This window comes from Tamandua tetradactyla, chromosome 15, assembly GCF_023851605.1.
Source record: "Tamandua tetradactyla isolate mTamTet1 chromosome 15, mTamTet1.pri, whole genome shotgun sequence".
NCBI lineage: Eukaryota > Metazoa > Chordata > Mammalia > Pilosa > Myrmecophagidae > Tamandua > Tamandua tetradactyla.
In genome coordinates this window covers 48,379,417-48,393,743 of record NC_135341.1, presented here as the reverse complement: position 1 = coordinate 48,393,743, position 14,327 = coordinate 48,379,417, and the positions used below count along the sequence as shown (strand labels likewise).

General features: G+C 39.4%; 1 protein-coding gene across 2 annotated transcripts in view; it reads right to left on the bottom strand.

The window, feature by feature from the left end:
• Positions 1-14,327, bottom strand: part of SCN11A (sodium voltage-gated channel alpha subunit 11) — a 160,764-nt gene that overhangs the window by 96,697 nt on the left and 49,740 nt on the right. Inside the window, exons 5-8 of one of the 2 annotated variants that reach the window (XM_077129771.1) lie at positions 13,748-13,876; positions 12,443-12,537; positions 7,382-7,561; positions 6,587-6,653 (exon numbers count right to left, since the gene is read on the bottom strand). In XM_077129771.1, the coding sequence (XP_076985886.1) occupies positions 6,587-6,653; positions 7,382-7,561; positions 12,443-12,537; positions 13,748-13,876 (471 nt within the window). Of the gene's footprint in view, positions 1-6,586; positions 6,654-7,381; positions 7,562-10,262; positions 10,387-12,442; positions 12,538-13,747; positions 13,877-14,327 lie in introns of those variants that run through there. The other variant, XM_077129770.1, reaches the window with a different exon arrangement.

Here is a 14,327-nt window from a genome sequence, read left to right as displayed (position 1 = left end):
TTTGTCTTTTAATCCTATTATTAATTTTTTAAATCATCCTTAATTTCTAATAGATTTTTCTCATTCTCTGATTGTTCCATTTTCATCACATCCTATTTTTGTTTCATGTATACAAAATCCTCTTTAATTTCACTGAGGATGCTATTTTAAGTTTTTTTTAGCTTTTTGTGGTTCTCTGAATTCTTGTCATTTTGTCCAGGTCCTCTTTTTCTGTTTCTGTATCTTGGCCTCATTTATATCAAAAGCTTTCTTCAGATGCCTGATAAGCTTGGCTCTTCAGCAGCATTCAAAGAGAGGTCCTGACCTCTAGGAATTTGATTTGGGACAGTAGGGTGACTGAATGGGAGGTGATGATTGTGCTGTCTTTTCCATTAGATCACAGTGAAATCCCAGGTGCTCTACCTTCCAAGAGCTTGTTGGAACTGAACCCATGATACTTCATTTTCCTTATTTCCTGGTCACCATTAAAAATATAAGCCTGGAGAAACATCATCAATGTGGAGACATAAGACATCTACTGAAAACCTCTCCCCAGAGATTCAGTGAAAAAAAGACCAATTCTCACTTTGGAGGAAGGTAAAGACTGAAGAAGGGTCCCAAACACAGAATTGAAGAAAGAGAAAAATATCAGGTCAGAAAGAGAAAAGTATCAAGCAAAGGAGAGCAATAACAAAGGTTAGGCTAGAACTAAATGAAACAGAGAACAAAACCCAAAAGTTGGTTCTTTGAGAAGATCTATAAAATTGATAAGCTCTTAGCTAGACTGACAAAGACAAAAAGGGAGAAGATGCAAATAAGTAAAATTAGAAATGAGAGGGTTTTACCACAAATCCCGAAGAAATAAGAAGATATCATGAACAAAAATCTGGACAACTTAGATTAAATGGACAAATTCCTAGAAACACTCAAACAACTTAAACTGACTCAAGAAGAAGTAGAAGACCTCAACAAACCAATCACAAATACAGAAATTGAATCAGTCATCAAAAACTTCCCATTGAAGAAAAGCCCAGGACCAAATGGCTTCACAGGTGAATTTTACCAAGTTTCCCCCACCACCACCACCAAATAGTACAAATCTTGCTCAAACTTTTCCAAAAAATTTGAAGTAGAGGGAACACTATCTAACTAGTTTCATGAAGCCACCACTACCCTAATACCAAAACTTGATGAAGATACTACAAGAAAAGAAAATTATGGAATACTCTCTCTAATGAATATAGATACTCACAAATCAAATCCAACAGCACATTAAAAGACCTATACAACATGACCAAGTGAGTTTTATTCCAGGTATGCAATGGTGGTTCAATATGAGAAATTCCGTTATTGTAATATACCACATTAACAAATAGAAAGGGAAAAACAACCTCATTACCTCAATTGATGCAATAAAGGCATTTGAAAAAATTTAGCATTCTTTCTTTATAACAAATACTTCAAAAGGTAGGACTCAAAGGAAACATTCTCAAAATGATAAAGGGTACATTAAAAACCCCACAGCTAACATTATACTCAACAGTGAGAGACTGAAAGCTTTCCCTCTAAGATCAGGGACAAGACAGGATGCCCACTGTCACCTGTTATTCCATATTGTGCTAGAAGTTCTAGCTAAAGCAATTAGTCCAGACAAAGAAATAAATGGCATCCAAATTGGAAAGGAAGAAGTAAAGCTTTTGCTATTTGCAGACATGATCCTATGTCTAGGACATGCCAAGAAAAACTACAAAAAAAGCCAATAGAGCTAATAAATGAGTTCAGCAAAGTGGTGGATGCAAGGTTAACATGCAAAAATCAAGAGTGTTTCTATACACTAGTAATGAGCTATCCCAGGAAATATTCAAGAAAAAAAAATCTATTTACAATAAACATGAAAGAATCAAATATCTAGGAATGAACTTACCCAAGGATATAAAGGACCTGTCATGGTCAGGTTCATGTGTCAACTTGGCCAGGTGGTGGTAACTGTTTGTCTGGTTGGGCAAGTGCTGGCCTGTCTGTTGCTATGAGGACATTTCATAGAATTAAATCATGATCATGTTGGCTACATCCATAGCTGAATCCATTTGTAATCAGCCAAGGGGAGTGTCTTCTGCAATGAGTGATGCTTCATGTAATCACTGGAAGCCTTTTAAGGAGGATTCAGAAGAGACCAGTTCTCTTCCTGCTTCAGCCAGTGAGCATTTCCTGTGGAGTTCATCCAGACCCTCCAATGGAATCACCAGCTTCACAGCCTGCCCTACTGATTTGGGACTTGACGTTCCCATGGTTACATGAAACACTTTTATAAATTTATATTTACAAGTATTTCCTGTTTAATCTGTTTCTCTAAAGAACCCTAACTAATACAGGACCTATACATAGAAAACTTCAAAACAGTGTTAAAAGGAATCAAAGATCTAAATAAATGGAAAGACATTCTTTGTTCATGGATTGAAAGGCTAAATGTTGTCAAGATGTCAAGTCTACCCAAATTGATCTACAGGTTCAATGTAACACCAATCAAAATTCAAAAAAATGGAAGAGCCAGCTACCAAATTTATTTGGAAGGGTAAGAGGCCTTTAATAGCCAAAAACATCTTGAAAATGAAGAATGAAGTCATGCTTCCTGACTTCAAAGAATATTATAAAGCCAAAGGAGTCAAAACAGTATGCTACTGGCATAAAGATAGACATATTGATCAATGGAATTGAATGAGATTCAGAAATAGATTCTCTGATCTATGGATAATTGATTTTTTTTTTGCAAAGGCAACCACTGGGAATTGAACCCAGTCTCCAGCATGACAGGTGAGAAATCTGCCACAGAGCTGCCATCCCATCACCCCTAATTGATTTTTGACAAGGCTTCCAAGTCTGCTCAACTGGGACAGAACAGTTGCTTCAATAAGTGGTGTTGGAAGAACTGGATATTCATATCCCAAATAATGAACAAGGACCTCTATCCCACATCTCATCCAAAAATTAACTCAACATGGATCAAAGATCTTATCTCATATAAGAGCCAGGACCATAAAATTCCTTGAAGAAAACGTAGGGAAGCATCTTCAAGATTTAGTCATTTCTAGACTTTACACTCAAAATACCAGTAACAAAAGAAAAAATAGATAAATGGGGCCTCCTGAAAATTAAATATTTGAGTTCTTCAAAGGACTTTAAGAAAGTGAAAAGGTAACCTACTTAATGGGAGAAAATATTTGGAAACCACATATCCAAAAGGGTTTAACCTGCAGAATATATAAAGAAATTCTGCACCCCAACAATAAAAGAACAACCGAATTACAAAATGGGTAGAAGACCCAAATAGATACTTTAACAAAAAAGAAAATACAAATAGCTAAAAAGCACATAAAATGATGCCTGACATCACTAGCTATAGGGAAAAAAAATCAAAGCCACAATGAGATATTTCATAGACTAGCCACTATTAAACAAATAGGAAACTATAAGTGTTGGAGAGGATGTAGAGAAATAGGAACACTTGTTCACTGCTGGTAGAGATGCAAAAATGGTACAGCCACTGTGGAAGATGGTTTGGTGGTTTCTCAGAAAGCTAAATATAGAGTTGCCCTACAACCCAGCAATCCCACTACTCAGTATGTACCCAGAAGTACTGAAAGCAGAGACACGAACAGACATTTGCACACTGATGTTCATGGCAGCATATTCACAATAGCCAAAAGATGGAAACTACCCAAGTGTTGGGTTGAATAAATAAAATGTGATGTGTACATATGATGGAGCATTATCAACAGTAAGAAGGAATGAAGTCCTGAAGCTCATGAAAACATGGGTGAACCTTGAGGACATCATGTCAAGTGAAATAAGTCAGACACAAAAGGACAAATAATGTATGATTTCACTAATATAACTAATTATATGTAAACTCATAGATGTAAAATCTAGAATATTGGTTACCAGGAGATAGAATGAGACTAGAGAATGGGAGAAGTTGTTTAATATGTGCAGAATGTTTAACTAGGTTGAACTTAACCATTTGGAAATAGAGGTGATATAGTAGTTCATTATTGTGAATATAATTAACTTGTGGGTGAATGTGGTGGAAAGGAGAGGTTGAGAATTATGTATATCACCAGAAGGAAAGCTGGAAGTTATAACAAAGTAGATCTTGTGGTGGACAGTGACTGTGAGTTACAATACAAATATTTAAAAGTTCTTTCATGAACTAGAACATATGTATCACACTATTACAAGGAGTCAATAATAGAGTGGTATATGGGGGAAAATGTACCTATTGCAAACCATGGACTAAAATAATAATATCTTCATATTCTTTCATCAACAGTAGCAATTGAACCACATCACTACTAGGGATCAATAGTGGGGAGATAAAGGGTCTGCGATGTTTAAGGTTTTCTTTTTATGTTTCTTTTTTCAGAGCAATGAGAATGTCTTAAAATTTATCATGGTGATGAATGCACAACTATGAGATGATACTGTAAGGCAGTGATTGTATGCTTTGGATGGATTATATGGGGTGTGAATACATCTCAAAATCACCTTTTAAAAAAATATATATATATATATAAACCTATTTTTTTCCAGTCTCCCCTTCCCTGAATGCCCCTTCCCATCAACATATAAAGGAGATTAAGGTTCTCTTAGCTCTGCCTCACCTCTAGAGTTCTCATTCTAAAATGGCATCACCAATTTGCTCAGGTCTGAAGCAAAAGAAAAGCCTATAACATTCTTCTCTCTTTTGCACTTTCCACAATTCTCTTACACATGCATTTGAACACACATATAAACACCAACATCCCTCTCCAGTCTACATATCCTCTTCTTTCTATTGCCTAAATATCTTTGGAATGATCCATCTACTTCTCTTCACTGGTACTGTTTAACCTCATAACTCCTACCTGCACTGACATAGCTTCCTAACTGGTTTCCTCATCTATTCTATCCATCCATTCTCCACAGAAAAGCCATGGGGATCTTGAAAAATTTTAATCTGCCCTGGAGATTCCCCCAAATTAAAAATTTCCATGTCTCCTGTTTCCTTTATGATTAACATCAAAGTTGTGGCATAGATAGGTGAGTAGCCTTGTGGTTGATCCCTCTCTCCCCCTCCTCCCCAACATGCCCCTTGGCTGCTTACCACCACCACCACTACCCCATGCTCACACTCCCAGAGACCACAGGCCTTCACTGTTTCTGTCCTCTCTATCTGGATTGTTTACTCTGTTTCCTCATCTGTTTAAACCTCCTCCTCATACTTCAAATATGAGGTGTAAGGTCACCAGTCAATCAACCTTCAGGGAAGGACATCCAGGCCTGGGCCCCAAACAGACCCAGACATGCCTTGGAAGATGACCTCAAGTCTTTCTTCTCAGAATGCCATTTCCTTGGACACTACTAAATTATGATAAATATGAAACGTCATGCCCCAAGAGTTGATTTACTGTAAAACTCCTGAACTTTGGGACTGCACACAGACTTAGTGAGATTGGGACAATGTAAAAGACTAGCTGTGTATCTCGATGACCTCCCCATGCCTTGGATTTTATCTACAATAACCCTACATGCCCTGTGTGGGTGAGAAGTTAAAGAAGTGCTGGATATGGCAGCTGCTCAGCCGCCCATTAAGATGAAGACACTGTGTGTGCAGTGTGTCCTGCCAAGTATCATTGTCAAAAGCTCAGTAAATCTTGTATTTGATTAAAGTCTGTTGTATCTTATGAGTTTGACCCACCCTGAACCTGTGACCATGAAAGATGACATCAGAGAAGCCTCCTCTAATTCTCCAGAATCACATCCTGTTACATCTGTCAGTACTCTGCACTCCCCCCTTATAATACATATCTCACTTTCAAATATTTACTCTGTGTCCATCTGCCCTGCAACATTTCAGTTTCAAGGGGACAAAGCTGCTTGTTCATAAGTGCATTCCTTGAGCCTAACACAGAGCCTGGCATGCTGTAGGCCCTTGATACCTATTTGTTAATTAGGAATTAATGTAGTCTATTCCATCAGAGTGCCTAGCATATTATCCTATTCTGAAGTGCACTCAAAAAATCTTCACTGAATTGAATCTGTTGCCACACAGAGCACTGATATCCTGGAGGAAAGAAGGATATCTTCTTTCCAACAGGACCAGCTGTTGGGGTAAAAGTGAGGAAGGCAGATACACCTGTGTACATAATTAAAACCATGGTAGTCAACAGATCAGCAAAGAGGGGAAGTGTATTTAAGGTGATAGCACTAAACAGGGAAGAAAGAACCACGTGGGGCTGTCAGTCATGAACTCCTTTCTCAAATTTGAAAGTCTTTCAGACCCACTCCATAAAGTTAAAATATCACTAAATTTTAAGTAGGTGTCTTATAAGCTACACATTCATCATAACTGGGGGCATGGGCCAAATGGGGGAACTGCTCTAAACACTTGGAAATAATTTTTAATTTAATAATGTAAGTTTAAACTTGCTTAGGCAAATTAAGTAATCTGTACTGTTTGAGAACTATCACCAGTGCTTTCACAAATTATTAGATGAAGACTGTCATATCCTTTCAAAGAACTAGAAATGCATGGTTGGGACAAAAATGAAGTATATAATAAACCTCTTACTTGCTGCCCATCCAGGTACCACACATTTTGTATTCACTGGAATTCTCTTTCTTTTCAAAGCAATGGTCTGAAAAAGGAAAAAGTCATAAACTCAGATTTTAAAACTCTGTAAGGAAACAGAATAGCAAATCTGTAAGGTTATTCTTAACACAGATGGTTTTGGATCCTCTAAAATCATCAAAGTGGGTGTCCAGAGAGGAGCTGAGCCCTAAGACTCAGAAAGGGGCAAAAGAAAAGGAGGGAGTAGAGCAGAGGAAGGAAAAAAAGGAGGAGGAAGCAGTGATATCTTCATCAATATCACCCTGCTTTTCCATATATAAAACTGAACTAGGAACTCAGTCCATGGGAAGCTTATAAGACAAGACAGACATGGAGAAAGTATAGCCACTAGAAAGTTAGGATTCATAAGGTTCAACCTCAGGGTAGAGAGGACAGGGTACAGAAAGAAATGATATCTTTGGAGAAAATACTTGAAGAGGGGAGCATAAGCTATAGCTGGTTTGACAATTCCAGGTATTCTAAACACTTCTGCAGGAGATGACAAAGAAGTAGCAGAAATCTAAATGGGAAAGGATAGGGACCTGACACTGCCCTTGTGTATGTGATTTTGGGCTTTTCCTTCTCCATGGAAACCAAAAAAAAAAAAGAGGCAATTCTCTAATAAATGCATCTGCCTACATGAGAAACTGGATCTCCCAGAAGACTCATTTAATGCAGAGTCACAATAGGAGTGGGGATAAATGAGGTTAACCATGCACAGAGGAGAAATCAAGAAGTGAAAGGTGAGGTATTTACCTTTCTCTTTCATCTTAGTGATACTTGTACAGCTCTTATTGACACATTTCTGGCTCAGGCTTCCCATGAAGAGCTGCTGACCTACTAGGGCAAAGATGCTGAGGCAAAAGAGGGTCAGGATCATCACATCAACAAGCTTCTTCACAGAGCGCAGCAAGGCCCCCACTATGACCTTCAGACCTAAGAAGGAGGACAGATGTGTGAAAGCTCCACCCCCACACATGTACACTGGACATGGGCAAGGGGCAAGGAGGGAGCAACCTCAGTCTCAGAAGCCATCAGATTGCAGGCTAGAATGGGAAATTGGCCTGGCCTAGGATTCTGAGGCTCTGAGCTGTAGTTTCAACTCTGTCTCCCAGAAGCTGTATGTTATCAGAATGGTCAACCACTCTGGGACTCTGCTTCATCTTTCCAGCCCTATGACTGTCACATGGTTGTTATGGGGAGCAAATGAGAAGACTTTGAGCAGAAATACACTATGTAGACATAAGGTGTAACTCTGATGACAGTTGTAAAAGCAGCTCCACTCCTGGAGTCCCATGTAGCATAAGGCCCAAGTGAAGTCATACTAGAGAATGAGCTAGATGCCTACTTAATAGTTAGTTCCTCCTACCTACCATTGAAGTACATAAAGTGCCATGAGACATAGATGAATTGGAGGGGAGAGGGTAGGAAAGAAGAACTTTGTTTGGAACCAAACAATGAGGATGTCCTAGGGGAAAAATCTCACTTTACCAGCTATAACAGTTTTGTTTCTCATTCATTTAAGCACTATTTATTAAACACCTACCAGGTCCATGGTATGCTGTTAGGCTGCCAAAGTCATGCACAAAAAACATAACCTTGTGGTGTACTGGTAAATGCTTAATAATCAACTCTCTGAGGAGTTAATTATAAATGATGTACAGTATTTACAGGTATCCCTGTTTGATGCACTCTGTGGTACAAGCCCATTACTCCCTTTCTTCCCTTATGGCCCATTTCAAGATATCAGCATGAAATCACTCTATGCAAAGTTGGGAAAAGATGTCCACAATTGGTTTAGAAACCAGACAAGCCAGTTCCAGCACAGTATTGAGCCATAATCTCTGCTCTCGAGCTGGAGGGCGAAACCCCCAGATATAAATTTTTAATATCTGAGAGGACACTAAATGTCAAAATTTCTATAGATCAGTGTATTAGTTTGTTAAGCTGCCAGAATACAATATACCAGAAATAGAATGGCTTTTATAAAGGGAATGTATTATGTTACAAGTTTACAGTTCTAAGACTATAAAAATGATCAGACTAAGGCATCCAGGGAAAGATACCATGGCTCAGGAAAGGCTGATGGGTCCAGAACACCTTTGTCAGCTGTGAAGGCATGTGGCCGGCATTTGCTGGTCCTTATCCCTGGGCTCTGTTGCTTTCAGCCTCTGTTTCCTGTGGTTTCCTTTCTAAGCATTCACTTAGCTCCACCAGACTACAACTCTGGATTCTGGCTTGCTTAGCATCTCATGGGAAGGTACATGGTGATGTCTGCTGCACTCTGCCTATGTCTAGGCATCTCTCTCTCTCTCTCTGTTGGCATTCCAAGCATCTCCAAGTTCCCAGTTCTGTTGCTTCCAGCTTCTGAAGCTAGTGGTTTCCTCTCAAAGCATCTGTATCTGCAGTCTCTGTGGGCTCTGAGCTTTATCCAAAATGTTTCCTCTTTTAAAGGATTCCAGTAAACTAATCAACATCTACCATGAATGGGCAGGGTCACATCTCCATCTAATCAAAGGCCACATCCACAATTGGGAGTGTCACATCTCCATGGAGATAATCTAATTAAAAGTTTCCTCCCTGCAGTGTTGAATCAGGATTAAAAGAAATGGCTGCCCCCTCAAGATTGAATTGGATTAAAACATGGCTTTTCTGGAGTATCTAATAGATTCAAACAGGCACAATCAGTGTCGACCATGAGTGCTAGGCTTCAAGCGGGAAGAGGCAAGAACACTTGCAGAGTCCAAGGGAGGCCTAGTCCACAGAGGATGAGCCGTGAGAAGTAAGGCTTCCCATGAAGTGGGATGACAAAAGGACAGGAGTCTTGAAGCCAAGCAGGCCATTCACTAAGTCTCCAATTGTAGCCAAACTAGATGTTACTACAACCTCATCCAAGTATATTTTAGTACACAAGTCTCCTTTGAGTCTTCTCCAAGGAAAGATTTAAGATGATAGTTATGATATCAAAATAATTTTTATATAGTCCCATAAAAGACAGTACCTCAAACGCTTACTTCCAAAAAGTATCCAGGGTTCTCAGTGTGTTCATGAGCCAATATGGAGACTCAATATCCTAAAATCCCTAGAGATGAAGAAGGACCCACTGAAATTAAGGGACAGCCTTAACATGCATCTGACATATATAAAATATAAAGAAAGTTCCTAGATTCATTGGGAAAGTGAATTTTACCCTACTTGAAAAAGGTAAAAAAGGAAGAAGAGGGACAAATTCTATGTAATGTCTCCTCATACTGCCAGTTTCTTTATCACTATGCAGTTACTTTTCTGGAGTTTCAAAAAAATAAGTCACTGTTTGAAAGGATCAAAATTGCCTGACATTTCAATATTGAGGCTAAATGGTATAGTTTAAGTCTATACAATTAGTAGAACCAAATAATACCCACAGCTTTTCATGGTTTGCTGAAGCTACTGATGAAAGAGAATAGGAGGAAAAGGAAAAAGATGAGAGAGTGAAGAAGATTCCAGAGAAGGAAGACTTTTTTTTTTTAATAAAGAGAGAGGAAATGGGAGAGGAGAGGCGCTTGCCATAATAGCATCATTTTTGATAAATTGCAGTACATATTCACAACCCACCCCGGCTTCATCTTGATTCACTGGACTAAAGCACCTTCCTCACCTGGCTTCCAGAAAACCACCTTTGGTTTTCCTCTTCTTCACTGGCAGCTCCTGATCATCTCCTTGGATGGTTTCTCCTCTACTCCCTTCTCTGTTAATGTTGGAGTTCTCTGGGGCTCAGTCCTCAGTCCTCTTCTGTTCTCTATCTACATTCACTTCCTTTGTGATCTCATCAGATTTCAGGAATTTAAACAACATCTAGACCCGTGATTTCCAAATCAGTATCTTCAGCCCAGACTGCTCCCTAGAACTTGAGATTCATATATCCAGATCATATATTCTTCCACTTGTATAGTTAACTGCCACCTCAAACTCAAAATGTTCAAAACTAACTCCAAATCTTAGCCCCCAAACCTGTTCATCTCAGAGCACCTTCCCTCCCCCTGTCTTAGTTAATAATGACTATCTTTCCAGGCACTTAGGCCAAAAACCTTGGAGTCATCTTCAACTCCTCTCTTTATCTCATGCCACATATATAATCATCCTATCAGGAAATCCTATTGTTCCTACCTTCAAATGGTATACAGAATCCAATCACTTTCTACCAACTTCACTACCACTACCCACGCTATCTTTTGCTTGGATTATGGCAGTGGCCTCCCGTATCAGTTTAGGTTCTCTGAGAAGCAGATACCCAGAAAGGATTACATGTGCAAGAGATTTTTTTGCAGGGGGTGGGGGTGGGGAATTGCCTGTGGAGCAGGAGTAGGCCAGAAAGACTTTTCAGACTGTGACACCTGGGAAAGGAGAGGGGGAAGGAAGCAGGATTAGATAAGAAGAGTATAGAGTATAGTGCAGCTGTGATAGTCAGCCAGGTTAAAGAGGATCCCTGAGCCAAAGTTTCCCATTAAAAGAGTCCTGCATCCTGCAGAAATGATGTTGGATTCTGCCTTGGCATGGACGTGAATCCAATAGTGGATCCAGAGTGGTGGCAGCTGAGGTCATCAGTCAACAATGCTCCTGGAAGCAGAAAACTGAGTGGCACATTTCCATGTATGATGGTTAAGTTCATTTGTCAATATATTTAGGTTATGGTGTCCAGTTATTTGGTTAAGCAAGCACTGGCCTGATTGTTACTGTGAGGATAGTTTGTGGATTTAAATCATTAGTAAGTTGATTGTATCTATGACATTGTATCTACAGTCAACAAAGGAGATTGCCTTCAAAGACAAGAGAACTCTCATTCAATCAGTTGAAGGTATTGAGGGGAGAACTGAGGATTTCGGAAAACAGAATTTCCATCTCTACTTGAGCCAGCCAGCTTCTCCTGATAAACTCATTGGAAATTTTCATCACAGCTTGCAGACTGTCCTCTGGAATTCAGACTTACCAATCCCCACAGTCATGTTAGCCAATTTTTATAATAGATTTCTTATATATTCTGTTTGTCCTGCTTTCCTGGAGAACCTTAATATGCCATGGCAGCCACCTCACCTCCACCTGATCTTTCTGCTTCTAACTTTGCTCTCCTACCTTCTATCCTCTGGCTCCTCTGCTTAAAGCCCTTGCATGTCTCCCATTTCTCTCAGAATAAAGCCCAAGTTCTTTCAGTGCCTACAAATCTCCCCTTCACCTCTGTGATCTCACTTCTACCAGCTGGGTCCTCACTCCATTTGTTCCAGTCCCACCTGCTTCCTTACTTTTCCTCAGTCTTTGCACTGGCTGTTTCCTATGCCTAGGTTATTCTTCCCCATATATCTCTTGGGTAACTCCCTCACTGCCTTCACATCTTTGTTCATATTTCACCTTCTCAATGACATCTATCATGACCACTGTACTTAAAATTACAACCTGCTTCCCATGACCCCTGGGATTGCCAATGATCCTCATAATTGTCTAGTTTTCCTTTTTCTTTTCCATGACACATATAACTTTCTAATAGGCTACTTAATTTGCTTATTTACCATAGTTATCGCTTAATGATCATTTTCCCACTCCCCAGGTAGAACGTAACCTCCATAAGCACAGGGATTTTAGTCTGTTTGTTCACTAATATAGCACAAGCTAACACAGTATCTGAATATTTTAGGTGATGAATAACTATTTATTTGTTAAATAATTAAATACATGAGTGAAATAAGGTTTGTTTTTGATTCACAAAATGACATTTTGAAAAGTTAAGTGTAAAAAAAAAACACTTTTAACAGGTAAGAGCTAGTGCTGAAAATTAGAGTGACTCACCTGAAACTACTGAAATTGCTTTCAAAGCTCTGAACACTCGGAAGGTACGCAGGGATGACAGACCGATGTTGTTTCTTTTTGAAAATTGTACACACCTACAAGAAAAAGCACTTTCTAAGAAATCCTGGGCTTGCTTAGACCCGTGGGCTGCACTGCATATTGCCACAATGTCTATGAGAAGTATGTTCTGGGGCCTGTATCCACCAGGATGAAATCCATGGCCTCACCTCCCCAGCCTCACCTGCAGTATCTAGTAGTATCACTTTCCACGGCTATGAACCATGGATTGCACAGGCAGGAGACTTAATTTTTGTACTTGGACATAAATGAGGACTCCTTGAAATAGATCATGCAGTTGTGGCTACATCTATGGATAACAGAAATCAATCCAAACATTACTGACTGGCTACTGTCACATGGCTGAACGCAGAGGTGAACCCTGGCAGCCTGGCTCCAGAATCCTACTCCTAACCTCCGCACTACAATGCTTCCCATAATCAAGAGCATCCAACCATTGAAGCTTCAAATGTAAAACTCTGAAATTAATAGAACCTACTTCAACAGGTTTTTGTGAACATTAAGGAAGAAAATAGATACAAAGTACTTAGCACAATGCCTGGCACAACTAAGTAATGCAAAGATTATTATTGTGTGCTGGCAATAGGCTGTTAAACATGTTCTTCCTTCTTACTGGAAGGCTCTTCTCTCTGTTTATTTTGCTGACTTTGTCTCATCATTCAGATGCCAAATTGATGTTTTTCCCTTCAAGAAGAACTTCAACCCACACATCACTTCATGCACAATAATTAACTCAAAGCAAACCATGGACTTAACCATAAGAATCCAAATATTAAAACTTCTAGAAGAAAACATGAGAAAAACTCGGTGACAATACATGCACAATCCCTATCCTTGCATTCACCATACCATATTATAATTGGTATGGTGTCATTATTTGTTTCTTCTTCCCTTCTGGATTGTGAGTTTTAGGAAGGTGAGAACCAGGTTTCTTTATTTATTTTGTGGTTACAACCCCTGTATCTTGCAAGGGCCAGTGTTTGGTGAGTGGATGGCTGAAATAACAGCATGAGTGTTAGCCTAGAAATGGATTTGTGCCTGAGGCCACTGCATGGCACAAAGCTGGTGACATGGTATTGTTTGGAACTGACCAATTTTGCACCAAGAGCTATAGGTATTATTGGGCCACACATAGCCACTCACATGGATCCACACAGAGACCTGATGGAAGCAGAGGGACTTCTTTCCCACCCCAATCTATTCAATAAAAATCTTCAACATTCTTACGCTGTTGCAATGACAATGGAGTCCAACCAGTTCCATGGATCTCGAAGAAAAGAAAACTCATCCAGAATAAAACCTCTTGCCAATATTTTTATCAGAGCTTCAGAAATATAAATCCCAGTAAAGATATACCTGCAAAGCAAATCATTCAGAATAAGAAAGAGTGTGATAAGTAATGTGAAAAGCAAAGAGCCCCATCTGTCTTATCTGACCTTGAAGATATTTTACTCCCGTCATTGTGGCAGTTAACATTCTAGTGTTCAGCAAACCAGAGTTCAAAGCTCCTCAGGCATGTCCTGAAATTTAGAATTTCTCAGAAACAGGCTCATAAATAAAGTTGTAATGCTGCTTTTCAATGCCTAACTTTATGGTCATATACTTGAGAGTAGTTTCAGCCTATGAGAGGTGCCTTAGGACCAGGGTTGTAGCTTGCTACTACAGTTCTAGACCTATCACTCCAACAATGTACAGAAGGGGATGATGGCAAGGGAATCTTGAAGAGTTCATGACAAGGCTAAAACTACTTCTTTCCACTTTTTCCCCTTAGTCCTAGGACTATCATGTTCTGCTCTCTACTTAATTT